At 36.8% G+C, this 27,963-nt stretch overlaps 2 protein-coding genes across 16 annotated transcripts in view; one reads left to right on the top strand and one right to left on the bottom strand.

Moving 5' to 3' along the window:
- LDAH (lipid droplet associated hydrolase) overlaps positions 1-10,714 on the bottom strand; it is a 110,583-nt gene extending 99,869 nt beyond the window's left edge. For 4 of the 5 annotated variants that reach the window (XR_009615100.3, XM_078444938.2, XM_078444935.2 and 1 more), the window contains exon 1: positions 10,391-10,590. Coding sequence is in view for 3 of the 5 variants with exons in the window: in XM_078444938.2 (XP_078301064.1) it covers positions 10,391-10,460 (70 nt within the window). In the remaining 2 variants the exon portion in view is untranslated. The other variant, XM_078444936.1, reaches the window with a different exon arrangement.
- LOC132689692 (uncharacterized) overlaps positions 10,691-27,963 on the top strand; it is a 157,388-nt gene continuing 140,115 nt past the window's right edge. For all 11 annotated transcript variants that reach the window (XR_014137391.1, XM_081795163.1, XM_081795164.1 and 8 more), the window contains exon 1: positions 10,691-10,743. The gene's annotated coding sequence lies outside the window, so the exon portion shown is untranslated. The remainder of the gene's footprint in view (positions 10,744-27,963) is intronic.

Raw genomic sequence — 27,963 nt, forward strand, 5'->3', positions numbered from 1 at the left:
TCATTTTGGCTACTCAATAAGAATTCTGCTTTATTCATGCATGTAAGAACTGCAAATGATAAAAGTATTTTTAAAAAACCTGTGTCATACAAAACAAAACACAATAAGGTATCACCTCACACCTGTCAAAATGGCTAAAATTAACAACACAGAAAACAAAAGATGTTGGGGAGGATGCAGAGAAAGAAGAACCCTCTTACGATCTTGGTGGGAATGCAAACTGGTACATCTACTCTGGAAACAGTATGGAGGTTCCTCAAAAAATTAAAAGTAGAGGGGTGCCTGGGTGGCTCAGTGGGCTGAGCATCCGACTTTGGCCTAGGTCATGATCTCATGGTTTGTGAGTTCAAGCCCCACAGCAGGCTCTGTGCTGACAGCTCAGAGCCTGGAGCCTGCTTCGGATTCTGTGTCTTCCTCTCTCTTTCCCTCTCCCCTGCTCTCACTCTGTCTCTCTCTCTCAAAAATGAATAAACATTAAAAAAAAAATTAAAAGTAGAACTACCCTATGATCTAGCAATCGCATTACTAGGCATTTACCCAAAGGATACAAAATACTGATTTGAAGGGGCACATCCGCCCCAATGTTTATAGCTCCATTATCAACAGTAGCCAAATAATGGAAAGAGCCCAAATGTCCATCAGCTGATGAATGGATAAAGAAGTTGTACTATATGTATATAATGGAATATTACTTAGCCATAAAAAAGAATGAAATCTTACCATTTCCAATGACATGGATGGAGCTATAGGATATGCTAAGCAAAATAAGAGAAAGACAAATACTATGATTTCACTCATATGTGGAAAATGAAACTTAGAAAATGAAACGGATGACAGGGGAAAAAGAGGCAAATCCTAAAACAGACTCTTAACTATAGAGAATAAACTGAAAGTTGATGGAGGGAGCTGGGTGGGGGATGGGCCAAATGAGAGATGGGTATCAAGGAGGGCACTTGCTGTGACAAGCACAACCAAATTTGTGTTGCAATGTCCAGATAGTCTTCAATTAAAGTACACTAACTTTGAAACAGAGGTAGTAAGATGATTTTCTTTCAGAGTTAAAACACTAGGGCTGTGTTAATGTCCCACAACTACACAGAGCAGAGCATATACTTTGCATGTACCTGAGCCCTGACTGACAGTTAATTAATGATGTTTCTGGGCACTAGTACTAAAACTACTTGTAGAATATTTAGTGACTAAACAAGTGAAAATTGAATTTTTTAAGTCCCAGTGATGAGATATAAAATTTGTAATTGTTTTCAAAACACAACAAAAGAAGTACAAATATGTACAAAAACAGCAGCAGAAGCTTTATTTAAAGTTCTGTTAAGTTTTTAGTTACTCTATTAATGAACGTTAACATACTGGAGAGCTCTATGAATCTGGTGAGTCTGGGGGTTGTTTTAAATTTAGTTTAAAACGTACATTAGAATTAAGTTCAATCCCATGTTAGCAAGGAAAGCCTTGTGTTGAAACCATATGAAAAGCTAGAGAAAAAACAGTACTGGAAAAAAAAATCTGTTAGAAAAATCAGTAACCAATAAAAGAACTGCTCAAGAATGTGTAATAAAAGAGGAAATAGAGAATATAATTAATATAAATATAAGAAGAAAGCAGAGAAGTAATACAGACCAAGTGTAACAAATAAATAAAAAAAAAACCAGTAAAACTACTTAAGCCCAAATATAACAGTAATAAATTAAGTGTAAATAGACCAATTACATTAATTAGATAAAGGCAAAGATGATCAGATTGGATAAAAATAAAACAAGTAATTGTGTGCTACTTATAAATAATACACATTAAGAATAAGGATACATAATGTATAAAAGTAAAAGGATGGAAACAATAAACCATGGAAATACTAATCAAAGAAGAGATGGTATAGTTATACTGAAGTCAGATTTAAAAAGTAAACTTTAAAGTAAGAAGCACATGAAACATAAACAGGAACATTTCAAAAAGTCAATCCACCAGGAGACCATAACAATTCTAAATAAGTATGTACATAATATTTTAGCCTCCAGAGAAAAATTAAAAATTAGCAAATGTAAAGGGAGAAATAGATTGGACCACAATCGTGGTAGAGGATTCTGACATACCTCAATATCTGAAATAATAAACAAAGAAAAAAGCCAATAAAAATATAGAAAACTTAATTACATAATATTTATATTAACATAATTAACACAATCAGCATGTGTAGAATTCTGTACCACATAATTGCAAAATGCACATCCTTTTCAAGTGCACATGAACATTTACCAAAACTGACCATATACTGAACCATACAGCAAGTCTCAATAAATTTCCAAAAAAATGAAATAATAGAGTATGTTCTCTAACCACAGTGGAAATTAGATAAAAATAACAAAAATAATAAGAAAATCCCCCAATTTTTGGAAATTAAACAATAAATGTCCAAATAACTGATGAATAGGGGAAGAATTCACAATGTAATTGAAAACTAAGTAATAATGAAATGAATAATGAAAATAAGAAATTTCAAAGTATGGGATGCAGATAAAGGTATGACTGCAGGAGAATTTAAAGTCTTAAAATGCTTTCTAAAATATTAGGGAAAAAGGGCTGGACATTAAAGATGTAACTATTTATCTTAAGGAGTTAGGAAAAATAAATGAATCCAAATAAAGAAAAATAGAAAAAAGAAAATAATAAAGAATAGAAGTTAATGGAATAGGAAAAAAGTTTACATTTCAGAGGATTAACAAAGCCAAAAGGTTAGCCTTTCAAAAGAGTCATAAATAAATAAGCCCCTGAGAAGACTCATAAAGAAAAAGGGCACAAATAACCAATAAGATGGGAAAAGAGGCTATCACTCTAGGTTCTATGGACATTAAAAATATAATGGAGTTATATCATCAAAATGATAAAGAATATCATGAAGAATTTTATGCCAATACATTTGATATGGGCAAATTCCAATACAGACAAACATAAAAAGGCTAGAAGACTCTTAATAGTCCAATAGCTAGTAAAGACACTGAGTCCATAATTCCTGGGCCAGATGAGAGTCAATGCTTAGGGAAGAAATAACACCAATCTAACAGAGTTGCCCGGAAAACAGAAAAAGAGAGATCACTTCCTAACTCATTTTATGAGCCCAGCATATCTTGGTATCAATACCTGACATTATAAGAAAGAAAAGTTACAGGCCAACCTCGCTCATGAACATAGATGCAAAAACTCTATTCAAAATATTAGCAGACCAAATCCAGTGATTCAAACCATGGCCATACATGACAATCAGATTGTGTATATATCAGAAATGTGAGGCTGTTTAAACATTCAAAATTTAGTCAATTTACTGCATTAACAGAATAAAGGAGAAAAGCCATATAACCATCTCAACCAACACAGAAAATACACTTGATAAAATCCAATAAAGAATCATGAAAAAACTCTTTAGAAAAAAAAGAAAAAAAGGGATCTCCCTTGATGAAATATAAGTATCTATAAAAGAAACCTACAGCAAACATTTTATTAAGGGTGCAATGCTGAAAACCAACCCTACCCCCACCTCCGACCCGAAAGTTTGAGATCAAGACAAATCTGCTATCAACACTTCTATTCTGTGTTGTACTTGAGGTCCTAGCCAATACAATAAGACACAGAAAAGAAATAAAAGTATGTGAATTGGATAAAAAGAAAGCAAGCTGTCATTATTCACAAACAAGATCGCATATATTTTATGAGTGTTCCAGTTACTCTTGCTACATAACATATTACGCCAAAATTTAGTGGCTTAAAGCAACCATTTTACTATATTCATGGATTCTTTGGGTCAGGAATTGACAAATGGCACAGCAGGAGAATAGCCTATCTCTAATCCATAATGTTGGGGACCTTTGCTGAGAAGACTCAACAGCCGGGTGTGTGATATGTACACTGGGGGCAGGAGATGCCATCTGGAAGTATCTCTATTTACATGTCTGATGACAGATGCTGCTGTCAGATAGGTTTTGGCCAGGAACACCTGCACTGGACAACTCTATGTGGTCTTTCCACATGGACTATTTTGGGCTTGTTCAGAACATAATGGCTGAGTTTCAACAGCAATTGTCTCAAGAGGACCAAATTAAAACAGTAACCTTTTAAGACCTAGCCTCACAAGTCACATGGCATCAGTGGCATGTTAGCCACAGCCTACCCATATTCAAAGAGAGGAAAAATGAACCTCTCTCAAAATGAAGCATGTCAAAGTCATTGCAAGAAGAATATGCGGTATGGGAGTTATTGTGGCCAACTTTGGAAAACACAACCTACCAAAATAAGTTAAACAAAGATACATAAATTTCAGTTCTGCAGAACTTTTCAAGTTACACTAATAAGAATTTTTGACCCTTTAAGAGAGGGACAGAATATACATACAACCTTCTAAGAGCTGATTTGACCAATTTTGTCAATGGTGATCGTATTAACTTTTCCCTTTAACATCTCACTCTCTTTTTCTGAACAGTTTGGGAAAGTGTTGAAGGCACAGGAAGTCTGATGGTTTTTAAAATGGGGAAGGATTTGATTAATGTAGTTCTTTTAAAAAGACTGTGAAAGACGGGGAAAAAAAAAAAAAACCCCAGAAGAATACACTAAAGCTTGGATACTATCAAAATAACCTAAGCAGGAAATGAGGCTGGGAATAAAGGAGTTGAATGAGAGACTAGAGTCTTAGTAATTTACTGATTCTGTATGACAAGCCAGGGAAGGGTGAGTGCAAAGATGACTTAGATTCTGACGCTAAAGATGAGGAGAATGAAAGCACTAGTCCACACAAAGGGGAAATACTGGGGAAAGGAAGTTAGTTGGAGGAAAGGAAGCTGATTCAGTTATGAACACAGCAAGTGTCGCAAGAAAATAAGCGACAATACCAGAAGAAAGTGGGACCCACAGAGCTAAAGCTCCAGAAAGGTCACAGTAGAGAGATGATTTGCCCAGCTCCTTCTTAAAGAGCTCCTTTGTCTTGGCTTCTATGATACCTCCCCATCCTCACTGAGAACCTTTTCCTCCTCCATTGACTGTACCCAAAGGTTCTGCCCCAGGCCCTCATCCCTTTGAGTGCTAACTACTGAGCATTTTCATCTGGGTGCCTCACTGATGCACCAAACTTTTATAAGTGTCAAAAATTAAAATCATCTTGTTTCAAAAATAAACTCTACAGATCCCATCCTAGATCCTGACTTTGTTGTTATAGAGAGTACCATTATTCACCCAGTCACCTAACTCAAAAGATTCTTTGACAGCTCCTGCCGCAATTTTGGGGGAGGGGAATTTCCCTAAGCAAGAAAAAAAAAAAAAAAAAAAAAGCCAGCTAAAAAATGAAAAGAACAATTAGAAACAGGCATGAACTAAGAAGATATGTAAAGTCATATAAGCCACAGGGGAATGTTTCCAGAAAGTTAGGAGCTGGTAATGAATTTTTAAAAACATACAAATGTCAAAGAGCAAAAGAAGTGAGGCAATAGTAAGAACACACATTTTAAGAGTACTTTCTATAAACCAGGCACTGTGCTAAACACTTTATACATATTGTCATCACTTAACCCTCACAACAAATCTTATGAGATGGGTACTACTGTTTCCTCCCTCTACCCCAACAAAACATGTGAGAAGAAAATTGACTGAAAGATACTAAGGAATTTGCATAAGGTCACACAACCCGTAAACTGGACTGTGGTAGAGTCAGAATTTGAACCCAGATGTCTGAATGACTCCAGAGGTCATGTTCTTTGTTTGAGAAATTTTACATACACACGCACAATTTCATTTGAATGTATAAATGAGATATAATATATACTGGGATTTTTAAAAAATGGTCAATTACTTTTTAATCTTTTATATGCCTCATTTCTACCTCTCCTTTTCACGTCCATGCATATTACTCCTAAACTCAAGTTACTAACTCAGTATAAGGTCTTCCATATCCTTCTATAATCACATACACATATACATCAACATTTATATGAATTTTGATAAATATGAATTGTCAGTATTTGGTAAGTAGGAGCATATTATACACACTCCGATGTATTTTACTTCCATAATAACACACAAAAATCCTGCTAAGTCAAATAGTGTAACTCCAATTCATTATTTTCAATGGTTCTATAATATGGATACACTATAATTCATGTGACCATTTCCCTGCTGACAGGCGCTCCACTGACTCCCAGTATTTTGAGACAATGTTGCCATAAGTACTCTTAAATCCCCTTGTTCTTACATATATCCATATACACCAGTTCTTTTGTTTCTAATGGCCAGATTCCCAAGTGTGGAATTCCTGGGTTGAATTTTAATAGGTATTGCCAGATGGCTTTCCAAAAGGGTGTAAGAATCACATTTCATCCAGCAATCTAGGAAGGTATCTTTCCCTCTATAATCCTATCATCAGTAAGAGTTACCATTATTTTTAATTCTTTTAAGTCTTCGGGTATAAAACATCGCACTCTTTAGTTTGCATTTCTCTGGCTGCTAGTGCATTTGAACATCTTCTCATGTTTGCTGGGCTTTTGGACTTTGTTTTCTATGAACTGTCTATTCATATTCTTTGCCAACATTCCAAATGGGTTATCTTTTTATTATTGACTTGCAAGAGAATTTTGTATATTCCTGACCCTTGGCCCTTTTCTGGATTCCTATATTTTACATACAGCTTCTTTGATGTTTATTTTCATTTTTGTTATTCTAGTTTTTACATTTAAAGTGTTAATCCACCTGTATAAGTATCTGCTTTGTTTTCTTTAAGATAATACCATTTAATAAAGAAAACATCTTTTCCTCCACTGAATTAAAATACAATCTTTTTCACATAATAAATTTTCATATTTACTGGGACAGAGTTTCTTAACTACAGAAATACAAAGCACCTTATAGTCAAACTTCAGAAAACCAAAATAAGGGAAAAAAATCTTTAAAGGAGCCACAGAGAAATGACAATAGTATCTATAAGGGAACAGTAATTAGAATGTCAGATTTCTCATTAGATATCAAGGAGGCCAGGAAAATGTGGCACAACATTTTTCAAGTGCTGAAGGAAAAAGGCTATCAACTACAAATCCCGTATCAAGAAAAACGACCTCTCAAGAATGAAGGGGAAATAAAGATATTCTCAAATGAAGAAAAACTAAAGGAATTTGTCCCTTACAGACCTATCCTTAGGAAGTTCTCCAAACAGAAAGAAGTAAGTGAATAAGGTTTAACTTCAGAGGAGGACGAACAATGGAATGATTAAAAGCAATGGCGAATATAAGGGACTATCCTTCTCCTTATGAAGCTCTTAAATCATATTTGATGCTTGAACCAAAAGTTCATAGCATTATTTGATGTGGTGCTCAATGTATATAGAGGAAATATGACAATTACATATGAAATGTGGAAAGGGTAGGGGCGCCTGGGTGACTCAGTCAGTTAAGCGGCCGGCTTCAGCTCAGGTCACGATCTCACAGTTTGAGCCCTGATTTGGGCTCTGTGCTGACAGCTCAGAGTCTGGAGCCTGCTTCAGATTCTGTGTGTGTCTCTCTCTCCACCCCTCTACTGTTCATGCGCACACTCTCTCTTTCTCTCTCAAAGTAAACATTAAAAAAATTTTTAAAGTTGAACGTACAGAAAAATGAATGGAATAAAGAGCAGTTTTTTGAAAAAGATCAATAAAATCAATAAAACTCCACTAAGATGAAAAGAGAGAAGACACAAATTACTAATATTAGGAATGAAATAGGGGTTTATCACTAAAGACTGTAGAGTACTAGTGGGTTGATAAAAGACAAAACCAGACAAAGACAGCACAAAAAAAGAAAGAAAACTACATACCAATGCCTGTCATATCTATACCTTAATAAAATATTAGCAAAAAGAATCCAGCAATGTATAAAAATTATTATATGCTATGATCAAGTGGGATCTATTTCAGGTACATTTAACATTAAGAAATCAATGTAATCCTCCATATCAAGATGGTAAAGAAGAAAAATCATATCATACAAATTAACTAAATACACACCATGTGACCTAGCACAATTGCATTCTTGGGCATTTATCCCAGAGAAATAAAAACATGTTCACACAAAACCTTCAAACAAAGGTTCATACTAGTCGTAACTGTAATAGTTCACAACTGGATACCACCCATATGTCTTTCAACAAGTGAATGGTTAAAGAAACTATGGTAAATCATACCATAGAATACTACTCAGCAATAAAAAGAAACAAACTATTGATACACTCGACAACTTGAATGGATCTCAAAGGAATTAATGCGAAGTAATCTCAAGAAGTTATACACTGTATGATTGTGTTTATACTACATTCTTGAAACAGACAAAATTAAAGAGTTGGAGAACAGACTAGTGGTTTCCAGGGGTTAAGGACTGAGGTAGGATGAGAAGGTTGTGGCTATAAAGAAAATGGTGGTTATATGAAGCTATATACACACACAAATGAGTGCTTATGGAATGGGGGAAATCTCAATAAATTCTGTAGATACATTAATGTCAATTTTCTGGTTTAAAAAATTATACTATAGTTATACAAGATGCTACCATTGGGGAACATTAGTTGAATGGCACATGGGGACCTCCTTATACATTTTGCAACTTCCTGTCAATATATAATTTATGTCAGAATAAGAAAGTTTTTGAAACTACACATGTATTTATTTAATTGCAATTGGTATAAGTGGAATTAAAGAGAAAAACCAGGAATCTTACCACACAGTCACATGTAAGCTTCTAAACATACAGCTGCAAGTCAACACATAATAGATGCATAAACAGAACCTTTTTTAGTCTGCTTACTATTAAATTTATATTCATTTCATCTTTCTCCAAATAACATATTAGAGGAAGTCATCATTTTCTATATTGACTTGATGATAATCTCACCAGTCGCAACAAAACCACCTTCTTTGTAATTCTTTTCATTTGTGCAGTACATTCTCGTCCTCTCTTCTGACTTTAACAATGCCTGAACGACAGGACGTACAACTGATGTTATGTTATTTGTCCAAGGTTATGGGGCTTTTAAATGGCAAAATCAATTCTATAGTCTTCTGACTCCTATTCCAGTATTTTCCAGTCACATAGCACTCTGAAATTTTATGTAGTACTATAGAATCTGAATAAATAGCACAGTATTGTAGGAGAAAGTCAGAGAAGGAATGGGCATGATGCACATTATACCAAAATCCTGCAGGCGTTCACCTTTAGGTGGAAAAATGGGGGATGGGGGGAACCAAAAGAGACTTTCCTATTTATCATTTTAGAAAGAAGCTTAAAAAAAAAAAAAAACTTCATGAATAAAGATTTCAGAGATTTCCCCTAAGTTTTCTGGGTTTCTTTTTGTTATGTCTATCTCTTTCATCACAGGGATTTGCTCTTGGAACAAAAGTGGCTAAGAACTACGGGTTCAGATATAGACTATGAACTCTTCCAGTGTTTGGCATACAAGACACAAAGCAGGTGCTCTGTTACTACTTGTGAGAGGAGAAATGAATTTGTGAATCAAAGAATACATGTCTCATCTTGCCTTGTGTGAAAAAATAAAAAAACTCAAGGGTAAGAATTTACAGTTAAGGCCTTAGGGTGAAGAGTGATTATAAAGCAGTGTGAGCACAAGATGCCTGCTGCAAAGAACATCTAGAGAGCTGTGAAGTGGGTGTGGGTATGGGTGTGTCATTCGGTAACAGTGGATGATTATAGAGTGTTTATTGTGTGTAAAACACTGTTCTAAGTGCCACAAGAATTATCTTGTTTGATAAAACAATCTTAACAAATGGATACCAATGTATCCCATTTTACAGATGAGAAAAATTGAGGCACAGGCTCCTTATTTAAAATACCATGATGCAGGGCAAGCAGTTGAGGCAACTGAAAGCCCCAACGGTTTCCCCAACATGCTACATTCTAAGTTCAAAGGAAGGAGCTCGGTTCTGACGTTGGTGCCACAGAAAAATACTTGAGCAACTAAGACTGAACATCAAACATGTGGTAGGGAAGTGTCAAGTTCAGAGACTGGCCCACGAGTCAATACTCAAGGGTACCTGGTGTAACAAATTTGTTAGAGGATGGGGGAAGGAAGCTGATCCGACGGAGAAAACTGAGGTCAAACCAAAACAGCCTTTAATGACCCCTCCGATGGATAAGTGGGACGCTCGAGGGAAGACAGTGACTAGTCCAGGCCTAGTTAGAGGCTTAGAACTCTTAGAATTTCCTAGAGGTGCAAGAACTCTGATCTTTGTGGAGTCTCCGGCCCAGACTGGCCCCTGCTAGTCACTTCTTCCCGGCCAACTGCCCAATGTCCAAGCCCCTACTCCCAAAAGGGCCGCCATAAACGTCCCGCAGGCAGGCTGCAGTTAGTACAAATGGCTCCTTACCGCGCCCATAGGAGCGACTGCAGGGACAGCATCCGAGTGGATCCGAACCTCGAGCGGTCGCAGCAGTCATTTACGCCCTGCGGGCCATCTGGCCCAGGGCAACACAGGCTCTACGAGAAACCACACAGAGGAAGGTCTCTGGCTCCCCTGTGCCTGCTTGCCTGTCGGTTCTCGCGCAAAATCGTCCCCCCACGGCAATGCCTCACCTGTCAGCCTAGAAAACAGCGGGCTCTATCGCAACGATGCTGCTTAGGCGGCACTCGGAGCGGAAGTCCCGTCTACCCTTACGTCATAGCGCGGCGTCGGGCACGGCTGCGGAGAGGCGGTCCTTTGAAGATGCGCGACGTTCTCAGGTTTGCGAGGCTCTTGAGCGTGGGTTGTGGCGTGTGTTCCTGTTCAGCGAGAGCGTCGGGAGGGTGTAGCTGTTCTGGACCTTTGTCTTCCTTTTCATTTGAATGTTATCCTCCTCTTATTGCAGTCAATCTCGTTTGCTTCTTCCCTTACCGCGTTGTCCTCCCTTCCTCCGTTAATGGTTTCGTCTCTTTCTTTCCCTTACCCATATGCATAGGAAAGTTGATTCTCAGTGGACCTTGTTTGTTAGCATTAAGAGGGCCAGCCTCTGCTACTGCACACTTTAGAAAAATGTGGAAAATGTCGATTACAGAGATATTTCGAACTTAACGTACCCAAGCTCCGTGAAGACAGTTACGCTGATCTTGTGAACTGTTGCATTCTCAGTACCCAGCGCATAGTAGCTGATCCGTGTTCATCTGTCCAAAAATGCAGTAGTGAATGTGACGTCGTTTTATAGCCAGGGAGGGAAGCAGACAAGTAGGCTGGCAAACCAGTAATCTTACCCACAGTTAGGAAAGAAGCTTTGATTCTTTTGTATTCAACATCAGTATCCATCAGTGATAGGACCACCATCCAATGGGTTGTTAGCAGTGGACTGGTACCTCTTATGCATTACTTCTCCATTTTTCAGTTTTACTTCCTTAATAACAATAGTTAATGATTTTAGAAAAAGCCTCTCACTTCCTAAGAGGTTTTTTTTTTTTTTTTTTTTTTTTTTTTTTTTTTTTTTTATGAATTAACTCATTTTTAATCCTCCCAACAGCCCAATGAGGTCAGTATTAACATGTGACCATAGAATCTGGCAACACAAATACACAAACTAAATGAGTGATTACATTGCAATGGCATTACATGATATGTTCAAGGTATTTTTTCTCATCACTAATGCACAACTCAGTGTGTGCATTTCAATGAACATGATTAACTAATGCAGCCTTTCTTTGAATCCTTGTGAATACATTTGTGGTGCTTTGCTCAAGTGATTTATGTCTCTGATTTCATTAAATAAGCCTATGCCAGAAAACCTAACCAAGAGAGTTCAATCACTTAAAAACAAAGATCTCTTTCCAGACTGATGGCCACTCTATGATTATCTCCATTTTTATCTGCACAATAAAGTAAGGCACAGAAAATTAACTTGTCCAACCTCACTTGGCAGAGCTGGATTCTACAACTCTATATGGTACCTCATGCTTGGATGAGTTCCCACTCCCTCTGCTATTGTTGAAGCACTTACTCTTCTATACCTGATTACTTGAAGCAGCCTCATTGTTTTCCACGTCTTCTTCCTGTTTCTGGAATGCTCATGCTGTCTTCATTAAAGCTTTCATTTGTTTTGTGCACACTCTTCCCTCTGTCCAGTATGCTCTTCTTCCTCCATTCCCTAATCCCTCCACCACCACCACCCCAACTGCAACATATGCAAGATTCACTTTGGAATGGCATTCCCTGGTGCCCCAGGTATGGTGAGGTCCCTCCTTTTTAGTCCTATATCACCATTTATATTCTGTTAGGTTGCTTATTTGTCTTCAGCATTAGACTGTGAGGTCCTGGAGGACAAGTACCCCTTCCTTCTTTTATCTTTGTATTCTCTAGGTCTAGAATAGGGTATGAGACATGGTGAGCATTCTGTAAAGCTGTGTTCAAACGATTCTGCTCAAGTAGTGGAGTGGAGTGTGCTGTGAGGCTTATAGGATCCATTTGGCATTTATTCCAGGTAAACTTGCATTGTGGAATTTTTATGTGAGTATCTTTTTCCACACTGGTTTCCAGGTCTAATTAAGAAAGAGACTTCCTTGCAAATTATGCTCCATACAGTCCTTGTATAAAGACTGTGTTAATATTCTTATGCATGTATTAATTTATTTGAAGGTCTGGGTATTTTGAAATCAAATAATCTTTTCTAGTTTTATCCTCCATCAATGCTTATGAAATTTAGTGTGCATAAGAGTCATCTAGAGAGTTTGTTGAAACAGGGATTCTTACTTAGTAGGTCTTTAGTGGGGCCTAGAATTTGCATTTCAAACAAATTCAGAGATAATGCTGCTGCTACTGCTATTTCTCAGGTCATACTCTTTTCATGGCTCTGCATTACATGGTAGTCATAGAGAAATGCTTGGTGGGAAGACAATCGTCTTGATGTATAGTAATTTGTACCTAAGAATATGTATAATTGTCATCACTTCTAGCATTTACAACAGATGATCCACAAAATATTTTTGTGAAATGGATTTGCACTGCAGCATTCATTTATTTATTCTTTAAAAAAAAAAAATATATATATATATAATATATATTGCCTGCTGTGTGCTAGGTATTGTTTCAGATGCTAGGGACAAGAGAGAAAGATCTTTGCTTTCTTTTTTGTTGTTTGTTTGTTTGTTTGTTTAGTTAGTTATTTAGTTAGTTGTTTTTAATTTACCTCCAAGTTAGTTAGCATATAGTGCAATAATGTTTTCAGGAGTAGATTCCAGTGATTCATCCCTTATGTATAACACCCAGTGCTCATCCCAACAAGTGTCCTCCTTAATGCCCCTTGCCCATTTAGCCCATCCCCCCACCCACAACCCCTCCAGCAACCCTCAGTTTGTTCTCTGTATTTAAGAGTCTCTTATGTTTTGTCCCCCTCCCTGTTTTATGTTCTTTTTACTTCCCTTCCCCTTATGTCCATCTGTTTTGTATCTTAAATTCCTCATATGAGTGAAGTCATATGATACTTGTCTTTCCCTGACTGATTTATTTTGCTTAGCAGCGTACCCTCTAGTTCCATCCATGTTGTTGCAAATGGCAAGATTTCATTCTTTTTGATTGCTGAGTAACGCTCTATTGTATGTATGTATATGTACATATATATGTGTATATATATATACACACACCGTGTGTGTGTGTGTGTGTGTGTGTGTGTGTGTGTATATACACATACACATATGGTGTCCATATACATATACATACATATGAATGGATAAAGATGTGGTGTGTATATATATACATATACATATACATATACATATACATATATATACATACATATACATATATATACCACATATACATATATACATATGGTGTATATGTGTATATATGGTATATATATGTATATATATGTATATGCCATGTATACATATATATGTATATATATACATATACACATCATATATATATATATATATATATATATACACATACATACACACACACACACACACACACACATATATACATGTATATATACACACACCACATCTTCTTTACCCATTCATTCGTCGATGGACTTTGGCTATTATTGATAGTGCTACTATAAACATTGGGTGCGTGTGCCCCTTCGAAACAGCACACTTGTATCCCTTGGATATATACCAGGTAGGGCAATTGCTAGGTTGTAGGGTACTTCTATTGTTAACTTTTTGATGAGCTTCCATATTGTTTTCCAGAGTGGCTGCACCAGCTTGCATTCCCACCAACAATGCAAAAGAGATCCTCTTTCTCTGCATCCTCGCCAACATCTGTTGCTGCGTGTTGTTAATTTTAGCCATTCTGACTGGTGTGAGGTGGTATCTCATTGTGGTTTTGATTTGTATTTCTCTGAAGATGAGTGACATTGAGCATTTTTTCATGTGTCTGTTAGTCATCTGGATGTCTTCTTTGGAAAAGTGTATAATCATATCTTTTGCCCATTTCTTCACTGGATTATTTTTTTTGGGGTGTTCAGTTTGATAAGTTCTTTATAGATTTTGGATATTAACCCTTTTTCTGATATGTCATTTGTAAATATCTTCTCTGAGAAGGATCTTTGCTTTCTTGAAGGACATCAGATAATTGAGAAAGTAAGAAAGAAGAAAGTAACAAAAGAAAATTAAAGGACAATGTGAAAGGGAGTGGCTAAATTAGGTTGGGCAGTCAGGCAAGTATCTGAACTGACCTAAATGGTAAGAAATCAGCCAGAAGATCTAGTGGAAGATAATTCTTACATTCATTCTCATTCCCTGTGTGTATTTTATTTATTTAAAAAAAAATTTAATTCCAGTGTAGTTAACACACAGTGTTATATTAGTTCCAGGTGTACAATACAGTGTTTCACCAGTTCCATACATTACTCAGTGCTCGTCATGGTAAGTGTACCCTTAATCCCCTTCACCAATTTTACCTACCTCCCCTCTGGTAACCATCAGTTTGTTCTCCATAGTTAAGAGTCTGTTTTTTGGATTGTCTCTTTTATTTATTTTTTCCTTTGTTCATTTGTTTCTTAAATTCCACATATGAGTGAAATCATACGGTATTTGTCTTTCTCTGACTGGTTTAATTTGCTTAGCATTGTACTCTAGATCCATCCATGTCATTGCAAATGGTAAGATTTCATTCTTTGTCATTGCTAAATAATATTCCATTGAATGTATATGCCACCACTTCTTTATCCATTGATGGATACATGGGCCACTTCCCTAATGTGGCTATTGTAAATAGTGCAGTGATAAACATAGGGGTGCATATATTCCTTTGAATTGGTGTTTTTATTCTTTGGGTAAATACCCAGTAGTGCAATTCCTGGATCATATAGTAGGTATATTTTTAATTTTTTGAGAAACCTCTATACTGTCCTTTAATATTAGCTGCCTCATATCTTAGAGCACTATCCTTCATCCGCTGCTCTATATAAATGCTTCCCTCCTCCCCCACAGCTTTAAATACCATTTATAGACAATTCTCAAAGTCACATCGGCAGCCTAAACTGCTCCCATAGGTTCCAGGCTTATAGATCAGATGGCCTCCCTAACATCTCCACTTGAAAGCCAAATAGGCATCTCAAAGTTAACATATCCCACACAGAATTATTGATTTCCAACTCTAAGGGCAAGAATGCATTCATATCTCAGTACAAAGTTGAAACAGGACCTGAAAAAGAAAAACAAACAGTTGGGAACTGAGGTAGAATTCTCTCCTGACTTCACTTCTCTCTGGACATCTGTTTTGTCATCATTCTTCAATCCCTAGGCTACCTGAAAGTATATGGCTGTTCATGGCTCATGCAATCTGTGTTTAGATGAGGAGTCATTAGTGCTGTTCAAATAGTTTCTACTTCCTACCTTCTAGGCATTTGCTAGGAATGCACTTCCTTTATACTTGGGAGGAGAGTGAGAGGAGGAGAGAGACCAAGAGGATGTGAGCAGTTCTGTCCAATGAGTTGTGAGGAAAAATGTTATGTCACTTCCAGGCTGAGCAGTTGATTCCTTGTGCGAGATCCTTCAAAGTTTCAGCTTTTTCTTTGGCACAGTGATGACAACATTCAAGATGGTGTCTGTCCCAACAGGCTGTATCCTTGAGTAGCTGCTGTTGCATAAAGCCTTCTGATCATCCTGGGATGAAAACATAGAAGAAAGAAATCCACCTCTGTGTTAATTTTGGTGTGGTTATGGTAGTACATTGTAGGCTGTGCAGACTGACACACAGGGACAGCCACACAGGGAGGCTCTTTCTTCTCACTCTCTTGATTTTAATTCCAAATACTCAGGGGGAGAATTTCAGATTGGCTCAGCTTGGATCTGTTTTTTAGCAGTCGTCCAATCATCAGTGACATGGGCTAGGGGTCATATTGTACCTTATACAGAGGGGCCCTCTGCTCCAGTGAAGGGGATCATAGGGAGTAGGCAAACATTCCACAAGAGTGTTTACTGTAAACACACATGGCTATAAAATTAGACAATTGTACACTGATTTAACAACAGTATATGAAATTGAAAAATTTTAACCTTTTACATGAAAATTTTAGACTCTCATTACTCAATGTTTATTGACCACCTATTACATTCCAAACTCTTCCAGGCACTGAGGACACAGAGGCAATCCAAAGAGAAAACACTTGGTCTCACAGAAACACAATAAACAAATGAAATGCATTAATGTCTGATGATGGGGAGCTAAAAGGGTAAGAATCAAGAGTAAGGAGTGCATTAGTTACCTATTATTGCTTAACAAATTACCCAAAACATAGCAGCTTAAAACAGCAGGCATTTATTATCTCACATAATTTATTATCTCCTGAGGCTCAGGAATCTAGGAGTAGCCTAGATGCGAGGATCTAGCTCAAAGTTGTTCATGAGGTTGCAGCCAAGCTCATTGGTCAGAAACGCAGACATCTCAAAGATCCCCTGGGGCTGGAGAATCTACAGCTGAGCTCAGTCATGTGATTGTTGGCCAGTCACTGGCTGACTGGCTATTGGCCAGTGGCTGACCTACTCTAGCTCACAGTTCCTCACTGGCTATTGGCCAGTGGCTGACCTACTCTAGAGACATCCAGGGACTCATTTATAAGAGCATTCAGGAATGGACTCCACATTTTATTGATGTAGCAATGTCCACAAAAAGATGCGATGCAAGGTTTTCTGATTATTTAACTTCATGACTGAGTGGCAAGGAATCATTTATGGAAAGAAACCTTTAAAATGTAAATTGAGGCTTATGTCGAATAGGCTAATTATGGAACTCTAAGGAATGTAAATGACCAAAAGAAGAGACAGAGACTTTTGTCATCTAATATTTATTGAACATTTATTACATGCCAAGTTTTGTGCCAAACACTTTATATAGTTCTAGAAGGGGAAGAGAAATTTGAAGTCAGAGTTCAGGATGATGGTCTCAGATAATGGTCTTCTTTTTGCCCTATCCATTCAAATTCATGTCTGAGTCCTAGAGAGAGAAGGATTATAGCAGGAAGCAGACAGAAGTAATTTTCCCACAAAATCTATGAGAGATTTTGGGATCCTAAAGTAGTTCCCCTCAGGAACTACCATGACTAAATATGATACCAAGGAAATATGTCTCTTGTTGAGCACAGAAATGTCTGCACGGTGTCCAAGGACATGAAATGATTTCAGGGGACTGTCAACCATATGCAGCCCTTACAAGGAAGAAAGTGCAGTGGAGGTAGCGTCAGAGCCTCTTGGCATTTCATGGGCGATGTTGCTGATGAGAAAGAGAGGAAAATGGCTGCATTTCTGATATGGCCCAGATCAGCTATGTGGGGACACTTGAAGATAACTCCTAGAAACTGCCACAGTTGTTGAGGACCCTTTCATGGAAGTAAGAGAGTAGTTGGGGACACTGCAGAAGGGATGGAGAGCCCACAATAGCAGTGAGATTGAAACAGAGAAAAATGTAACACCTAGATATTTATGATAGGAAGGAATATTTCTGGTGGATGTTATAAGGATGTCAGAAGGACCTGCACTTAGTCGTAGAATATGTTCCCCTCTTCCTCATTATTCCATTGCACATAAAGTTGAAAATCTTGGTTAGACCCCCTTTGAACTAGGATATGTAGATTGAAGATTATGTAAAAAGGGACAAGAGGAAGAAAAAGAGCAAAGACACAGAAGAAAATAAAGTTTTTTTTCTAAGTGTAGAAGAAAACTAAAATTTGTTCTTAATATATGTTCTAGAGATAGAACCACTAGTCATAAATATCAGTGACTTTTGAGTTGTGGTTTTCCATTGGCTCTAATAGTGAATTTTATTCTTTGTAAATTTTTAAGTATAGATAATTCTAAAAGCTTGTGAAACATACAATTGCTTCATGCAGCCTCCATAGGATAGCTCTGCTGTACCCTGAGATCCACATTAATATCTTTTCAAACACCTTAGATCAAGAAAACTGATCCACTTAGAGATTTATTTATCTTAAATGTAAGTTAAAAATCAATAGCTAAACCATTCATAAAACCATATTTAACTCCTATATTATAGCTATCCTGTGCCAGCTGGCATTTAATTATGCAGAGACCCAAAGAGATAGATGGCCCTAAAAGCCAGCACACTTGAGCTGTGAGACTTGGAAATTCTTGCAAAAGTACTGTTCAATGATAGCATTGCCTTCATTGCTTATAAAAAGAATGATTTTTTTTTAAATCTGGCAAACATCAACATTTAGATATTTGATACATCTCACATGTATATATATATATATATATATATATACATATATATATATATACATATATATATATATATATACATATATATATATATACATATATATATATATATGTATATATATATATATATATATATATTACAGAGAGACTAAAATAATATTTTTAAGACTTTCAAGGTCATTCACCATACATAATGTAACTGCAACTCCAAATGTTTCATTTTAATCCATCAATATGACCCATTAATTCCCCTCAATGAAACCCACATCATAAGGAAGCTTTTAATGTCAGGGCAGGGTACAGTGAGGATAAGAAAAATATGGGAGATGTAGTTCAGCTATCACTATAAATTAAAGACAAAGTAGAGATTGGGACTAGCTACACATGAATATTCCTTTAGAGTACAGTATGTTTCCATTTTATTGGATTCCTCAGAAATGAATTGCTCTGTTCAACCTAGTTTTTGTGGACTAGTAATATTGTTACTTTTACAAATTATTCCTTCTTATTTTTCAGTGGAGACTTTAATGGAAATTCCCTAGGAAAATAAAAATGGAATTTTTCATAAATCAAAATGTCTTTCCATATCATCCATTTGTTGAATAGTCGTGGACTGAAAAATGGTCCTCCAAAGATGTCCATGTCCTAATCTCTGGAACCTGTGAATATGTTACCTTACATGACAAAAAGGACTTTGCAGATGTGATTAAGATGTGTTAAGGATCTTGAGATGGGGAGATTATCCTGGATCATCCAGGTGGACCTAATGTAATACCAAGGGGCCATAGGAGAGGAAAGTGGAGGGGGGCAGAATCAGAAAGGAGAATGTGATGGTGGAAGCAACAGTTCTATCAAAGAAACAGATAATGAGGTGCTATGCTGCTGGCTTGAAGATGCAGGAAGGGGCCACAAACCAAGGAATGTAGGTAGCCAATTTCTGGACAAAGCGAGGAAATGGATTCTCTCCTACATCTTCCCAAAAGAACAAAAAGCCTGTCACCACCTTAATTTTAGCCCAGTGAAGTTGAATTTGAAGTTCTGATCTCCAGAACTGTATAAGAGAGTAAATTTGTGTTGTTTTAAGCCGCAGATTTGTGGTAATTTGTGGAAGCAGCAATAGGAAAGGAATATACCAACTAAATAAAGGCTTAGATCATTTCTGTTTTGTAAACAAATGAACAATATTAAACAAGTAGATTTCAAGCTTCAGAATATTAGCTATTGCCAAAACACTGTGCCTTCTCTTCCACCAAATATTTCCCCTCAGTGTACCTTTGTCCTGTTGTTGGCTGAATATTCCTGCTTGATGTGACTTTTGACAAGTATTTAGTCTTGACAGAGAGAAAGCCAACCGACTCAGCTAATTTATGTTTTTCTCTAATATTGAGCTTTCTTTGGGTTTAGCCATATGTGTTAGTTTTTTTTTAATTTATAGTTTAAAAATGCATTATGTTGTGATCTTAAAAATTGCAAAGCCATCTTATTCTCAGCCTAAACCAACCAAGCTAACATATTTAATAGCTTTAATGAGACCCAAGCCTACAATTCAGCTCTCTAAATTATCCATCAGAGATACCGCCCTCTGTGATCCTGGGTACCACATAACAGAGGAACTAAAATGTCTACTCTTCTCCTGCCCTGCATTATGGTTTCTCTGTTAAACTTTGCCTTCTTGGATTTAGATACCTTTAAAAGAGTCGTGCTTGCTTGTCTTTTCATAGCCTAGTTCCTAAAAAAAATAAAATGTAGTCACATTGTTACCATAGAGTTCAAATCCATTCTTAGATTCCATTTTCATTCGTGCTTTTCTTTAGAATTCTTAACTGAAATTAACAAAGTTAAACAAAAATTTTTAAAAGAAATGTTAATATTCCAATATTACTAAAGGATCTCAGCTTTTAGTTCTGGCATTACCCATTTTTGTAACATTTAAGGAGGTCATAGAACCACATTCATTTTCATTTTGGGGGTGATTCTTGCCCCTGGTTAGTAAAACTGAAATATCAACCCCAAAGAGCATCTGTGGGAGTTGAGTAGATGGGTGAACTTTTGACTGCTCACATCTGGCCCTCTCCCTGTGTCTGGGGAAATACCCCACAGATAAGTCCTATAAGATCTTAAGTATTGTTCTAGACTTGGTTTGAGTTAACTTTTTCTAGCCCAGGAGATGAGATTATCCCACATAAAACTGTCCTGATACTGTAGACGAGCTCATCATCCAGTGCCACAGTGAATAGCATGCCCTTAAGTCAGAAGAGGAGGAATTCAGTTAACTATATGTTGGGTAAGGAGAGCTTTTGACTGAAGGGAATTCTTGAGTCCTGTCTTGAAAGATAGCTGGTATTTTCATAAAGGAAAAGGAAAATGGCATTCTAGATGAGGAGATAATTTAACAAAATTAACTGGTCTGAAATGGCATGATCCAGTGGAAAAAAGTTGATTCTAGTCATAACTGCACAATCAAAACAAATAACACTTTTTACCTTATATGTTTTCACTAGGGTTGTGCACATTTTTTACTAATGAATTGCCCTGAGCTCTTCCATGTGTATTTCAACATCCAAACCTGTGTGCCCTTACATATCCCATGTCCTGTGTTTAGAATGCAGTTGCCTTCCTTGGTAACCCTACCCCCAAATAGACCAGAAAAGTCTGTATGCATTTTCCAATACTCAAGTAACACTGCCCTAATTTTTCTAGGCAGCAGAATTAGGCTCCTGGGATTTTGAGATACCTTGAACATCTCTAACAGTCTAGCACTTACTACATCTACAGTATGTTCACTTGACTGTCTTTTGTCTGTTTGCTTTTTTTGCTGAAACATTTAAAAGAAAATTCTTAAAATGATACTACTTTAACCTTAAATATTTTAGTGTGAGTCTCTAACATAAGGACTTTTAATAACAGAAACAGCAGCACTGTTATCACCCCTCATAAAATTAACAATAACTCAGTAATATCTTTTTATTACCCAGTTCTTATTCAATTTCTTGAATTTCTCTAAAATGGATTTAGCTGACTGCATCCTCAAGGTTCCAGTTGGGGGCTTCTAAGACAACAAAAGGATTTGTGTTTTACCATTGGAGTACCTTAAGATTGTCATTTAAACTGATTGCACAACCTCTGTTTTAGCACAGCAGGAACAAAAATTAAGATAGAAAAAAGAATGGAGAATAAAATTTCAGCCTTGAGGATAGCATGGCTTTGGATTTATTATATAATGTACTCTTCCGGGCCAGTTCATAGCCTTCTGGGGGAGAAATCTATCTTGTCCATCGAAGCCCCAGATTACCCAATTCTAGGTGGAATAGCCTCCTGAGGGTAAGAGCAGGACTCTCCTTATGGGTCTCTTTCTTGAGGGATGTAGACCATAGACTCATGGTCAAACCAAATGAATTTTTTTTTTTTTAAAGCTAAAATGTATTCTCCACTTCCAATGTTTCTCTCCAAGGTGAAGGATCTAAATAAATGTAATATTCCTGGCCTCTCTCAATCCCTTCTTCTCTCTGCCCCAGGAAAGTGGAGTGACTTGCATGATATATAAGTTTTGGAAGAATAAACCGGGCATGCTTAGCTCATTTCTGTTTTCTTCTCCGAGCTAGCTTCCCACAGCATGTAGGAGGTCTTTGCTTCTCCATGATATAACCTGAGCAAGTCTCCACCCTAACTGAATGCTATTTGAGTAAATCTAATTCTGGGGTTCACTGTGCAGCCCCTTTGGACTAACATGTCAACTGTGGACCCTAATATAGCCTTTATTGGAAATCCAGATGATGTTTTGGTCTCCATATGTTCTATTCCTAGTCTTCAGATTTTTTTTTAGAACCCTGATGAAAATGGAGGGCACTATTTTGGGAGTATTCTCAAAAACATAAACAATCATAAAATGTTATGTTAATACACTACTATATTCTATTGGTTAATATTTTATGTAGGATATTATATTGATATTCATAAGTGGGATTAATATGTAGCTTTCTTTTAGGGTTTTTGTTCCCAGGATTACACTAGCTTCATAAGAAGAATTTAGACATTTTCTTTCCTTTTTTTTTTTTTCTATGCTCTGGAATAATTTGAGTAGTATTGGAACTAACAGCAATTTATATTTTCCTAAAATCACCCTTTTAATTCAGTTTCTCAAGTTAATTTACTAAGAGTTGAGCAAAATATTCACTTATGAATCTTGCAGTTTCCTCTATTTGTGGTTATTCCCTTATCATTTCCAACTTTTGTGCTTTCATGGTATTGCCCATTTCCTCACTTGATCAGATGACCTAAAGATTTATGTTAATGTAGGTTTAAGATTTTTGGAAAAAACATTTCTTGGATTTATATGTTTCTCCTTTTAAATTCATTATTGCATATGCGTTATTTATGATTCTTCCCTTCTGCTTTCCTTGGCATTCTTTTTCTTAACTTGAGTCTTATTTGTAAATATAAATTTTTTTAGCTATGAATTTTCCCCTGAGCTTTACTTTGCTTGTATCCCATGATTCTGATGAGTAAAGTCATTTGATAAACAAGCAGATGTGCCCAGTTGAGAGATCTGTTGTCCTGTGAAGGAGATAGTTGAGTGATCTATTGTTTGGATAAATAGGTTTTCAGGAAGTCATTTAAGCAACAAAGTTATTCCCAATAATTTCCTGCCCTTCCACCGAAAGACTTGGTTTTGGTGACCCATTGGTATCAAGCTTGGCTATATGGCTTGTTTTGGACAATGAAATGTTAACAGATGGTTCATTGAAGGATTCTCCCATTTGTCTTTCCTCTCTACCCCAAGATCAGTATGTCCCATGTTGGGACTATTCATTTGAGCAGGGTCCCAGAATGAAGAAGATACAGAATAGAGGTGCAATCAATCAGTTAAAGACATGTAATGGGAGCAAGAAATAAATCTTTGTTGTTGTAAACTGCGGAGATTTTTGAGTTATTTGTTATTGTAGAATAAGCTAGCAAAACCGTCTGCTATAGCATGTACTGAATATATATACAAACGCATATAGGTATATATTCTATATTCCTTCATATGTACCTTTATATACTATATACTATATATCACGTATACCTAGATATAATATAGGAACATCTTTTGAAAAATAAGGTATAAGTAAATTTTATGGGACTTCAGATGCAATTCTTGCTAATTAAATTATTACAAAAATTTATAGTTGTGTCTTTGCTTTTATGACACATCTGTAGTCATAGCCATGATTTGTCTGATGCTAAGTCTTGGGTCAGAAAAGTTCCTCTGTTACAACTTTTTTTCTTTGAGAAAATTCCTTGCTCTATACCCATCACCTTTGGGACATGGTTCTAGAAAGCTAATAATATGAAAAAAAAAAAAAAAAGAAAGAAAGAAAGAAAGAAAGAAAAGAAAACACTGGCTCTACTTGTTTGCAATTTAAAAATTCTGACTTCATTATTCCTTAAAACCAGTGGAAATGACCCATAATCTTAGTAACATATTTTTATAAATGTTGTCTCTTCCAGAATAAAAGTGTCTCCTGTAACTATTAGCATGATATACGAAGATAGTTTAAAAAAATTCCTCTAACTAGGAAAAAGAAAATATTCTAATTTTTTCTTGAAGCTGTAGTCAAGAAGTCAGGTAATATTTAAAGACTCTAAAATATGCATCTTATTTTGAAACCACAGATTAAGAGCTGTACTTTTATTTAGCAAGTACTTATAATTTTACAATTATTTTAATATTATGGGTTACAGAACACTGTTGTAGTAGATCTAAGCAAAAACATAAGATCAAAAAAATATTTGAAAATATTAATTTTGGTTCAATACTTCCTTCTCTGTATTGTCATTATTGTACATGGCAAAGCTGGCATAAGAAAATCTGGTTAAATATCTAATTTTACACTTGATCTTAGCTAAAAGGCTAAGAAGCGATTTTTAAATGTCTAATTTTGTTCTTATAAACCCCAATTCTCAATATGTTAGTACAAATCTGAGTTTTAGTATGCTAATCTCTGAGTAATCAAATATGCCTAGGAAAAAAATAATCTGCGGGCAACTGCATCTACAGACCATATGATTTGCATTATTAGTACTTTCCATGTAATAATTCTACACATTGTTATCATTAGCAACACTATTTCAATCATGAATATCACCAAGTTCAGAAGAAATCATTTCTGAATTGTCTCTATTAGACCATGATCAAGAGGAAAAAATACAAGACCGAGTTTTCCTTTAGTGTTGTATCTGACATTTTTAAATAGACTCATTTTCTGTGGTTTCATGTAACCTATTACATTTGTCACTGGATGGCAAGGAGGCCTGTCTCTCATTAGCACTTCCGCTAGTACTTGAGAAAAATATCCTGAAAGAAAAAAGATTCAATTTGCCTCCCCTGGATTTGGAGGCATTTGATTTTTTGAGAATTTCAGTAAATATCATCTCTAATTTTAGTTGAATACCCCTCACCATATGATATTACAAGATATAACTAACATACTATCCGCCTAGAAATATGTTTCTCTTTGATCCTAAAAATGGCTTTTGATTAAAAAATTGGCTCTCCATTATGTTAAGAGTGAGATAGAATTTAAGTGGTGGTGGGGGAGACTGATCTGTAAATGACAGAACAAAAGAATAGATCAGAATTAGATCTGTGACTTTTTTATCCATCCCTTATTTTTTTCCCTCCTTTATGTTTATCTGAGTCCCAAGATTCCCTGACAACTTTCGCAGATTTGGACTGTGTTTATACTGGGTTTCGTGTGCAGTGTGTCAGTATGTGTGTGTGTGTGTATGTGTGTGTTGTCTTTGCAAGGAAATTTTGGAAAGTGTTTTTAGCCCAGTTGTTTGCCTTGCTCCTCCTCCCCCCCACCCCCCATTACCAAAGATGTCCTTATCGCATCTGTTAGTGACTCTCTATTGAGGTGAGCCATTTATAAGAGAGAATTCCCCTGTACCACTCACCTATGGACATATCCTAGTGTAAGTGCTGAATAATCTTACAGTTGTGCAAATCAGACTATGTCACTCCCATGCCTAAAATTGCCTATTGGCTCTCTCTTACCTTACAGGATGAAACCCACAGTCCTCTATTCAGCTTACAAGGTCTTCATGATCTGGCTCTAATCTTCCATTCTGGTCTTTTCTCCCTTGCTGTAGGAGTTTTAAAAATCTAGAGCTTTTCTACAAGCTGTATTTTGATCCCTTTGTATTTACACATCTATTTGTTTAGTCTTAGATGGCCTTCACCAACTGGGGAGGCTAATTAATTCTTTTGTTTTAGTTCAAATGCTAAACCTTTTCAGGGAAACCTTTTCTACCTGCCTGGAGCATCCTCCAGATTTCCCACTGTACTTTGTTACATACCAACTGAAGCAGAGATGGCTAATTTACTGTCAATCCAATATCTATTCTTCTCTCCTTCCCTCATAAAGGATTTCTAATTTTATTTGGGGTGTCAGGTGCCGAGTTTCCAAATGTATTGTGGCCAAGTGACCAATCTCTGGCCAATAAACTACAAATATATGGTGGGTGAAACTTCTAAGAAATCTCAAAAGGCAGACAGTTATCTGGCACTGACCTTTTATATTTCCATACTGCTTGCAATATGGGTGTATTGGCTGGAGCTCCAGCACCTATCTTGGACCATAAGGCTCTCATGAGAATGAACACTATGTATTAGAGATGGTGGGGCAGAAAGATGGAAAAATCTGAGACTGGCACTGTAAGGCTGTCTTAACAGCCTTGGACTATGTACCTCCGAACTTCTTTTACCTGAGAGATAAAAGTTTATTTATCTACTTCGTGCTTTTGAAATATGCTTGTGGAATGCAGTCTTTAGTTGGGTTTTCTCTTACATTCACCAACTCTTGACTAATGCATCTGCAAAATGAGAACTAGCAAAGTTATATCATTGGTCTTTTATCATATATATCTCCCCTACTCTGTTATTTCACAGGAGGAGAGCTGGGGTTACTGTATTGTGTTCTTTTTTTTTTTTTATGTTCATTTATTTTTGAAGGAGAGAGAGGCAGAGCACGAGTGGGGAGAGGCAGAGAGAGAGGGAGACACAGAATCTGAAGCAGGCTCCCGGCTCTGAGCTGTCAGCACAGAGCCCTACCCAGGGCTCGAACCTGTAAACCATGAGATCATGACCTGAGCTGAAGTTGGACGCCCAACCAACTGAGCCACTCAGTCGCCCCATGTTGTGTTCTAATATAACAAGACTATCATGCTGAGTTCTGTCAGGCCATGATCCTTGAATTGGTGGTACTGGTAAGAGTGGAGACTTCCCAGAAGGTCATCTTGGTGTCTATCATCTAGAGACCAGGCAAAGTCTTCAGATAAAACCAGAACAATTGTAAGGGGGAACTCAGTTGATAAATAACTGGGCCTTTCTCATCCTCTCTGAGCCTGAGCTATGAGAAGTTTACGTTTCCATAAGGATACTTTTAGGTGAGAAGGCATATGGGGACCCAGACTGAGTGGGACCCTTGTTGTGCATCACAGAGTAAAAGTGAGTAAGCCATAGCTTGTAAGTTGATTCACTCTAGATGCATGCTGCTCTTTCTGTGTATTTCCACTTTAAGTGTTTCTTCCCTATCTAAGTAGTATTCAGAGGTGCCAAGGCAAGGGCCTGTGTCCATGTAGAGTCCTTCTGAAGTCAGTATGATGGTAGCTGTAAGAATCATCCAGGGTCCACAAGAATAAGGGAGAACTCAGGAGGAAAGAGTGAGGAAAGTGAATCAAGGGGCCAGCCACACCTTTCACCAAGAGTACTGCTTCTAATGCAAGACCCTCCATTAAGAAATACTGAACTTCCCTTCAGTTAGGACACATCATAATAGAAGGGCATATGGAGGTCATTTAGTCCAACCTTCTCACTTTACAGATGAGGAACTGAGATCAATAGAGGTTACATGAACTTGCCTGTGTTAGTGACAGAGCCAATTCAATGTTCTTCCCACTATGCAATATTAATATCAGGTCACTGAACAAACCAATTTTCAGTGAAAGAAAATAAATTTTAAAAATTGTGTGTTTGTGTATTTTTATGGAGAAGAAAGCCACAGGTGTTTTTTAAAAAGTAAAAAAAAAAAAAATTAAGTTTATTTTATTTTCAGAGGCGGGGGGTGGGGGTGGGGAGCAGAGAGAATGAGCAGGGGAGGGGCAGAGAGAGAGAGAATCCCAAGCAGGCTTTGCACTGCCACCAACATGGGGCTCAAATCCATGAATCATGAGATCATGACCTGAGCTGAAACCAAGAGTTGAATGCTTAACTTGACTAAGCCACATAGGCACCCCTAAAAAAAAAATCTA

Source organism: Panthera onca, chromosome A3 (assembly GCF_046562875.1).
Source record: "Panthera onca isolate mPanOnc1 chromosome A3, mPanOnc1 haplotype 2, whole genome shotgun sequence".
NCBI classification, from domain to species: Eukaryota; Metazoa; Chordata; class Mammalia; order Carnivora; family Felidae; genus Panthera; species Panthera onca.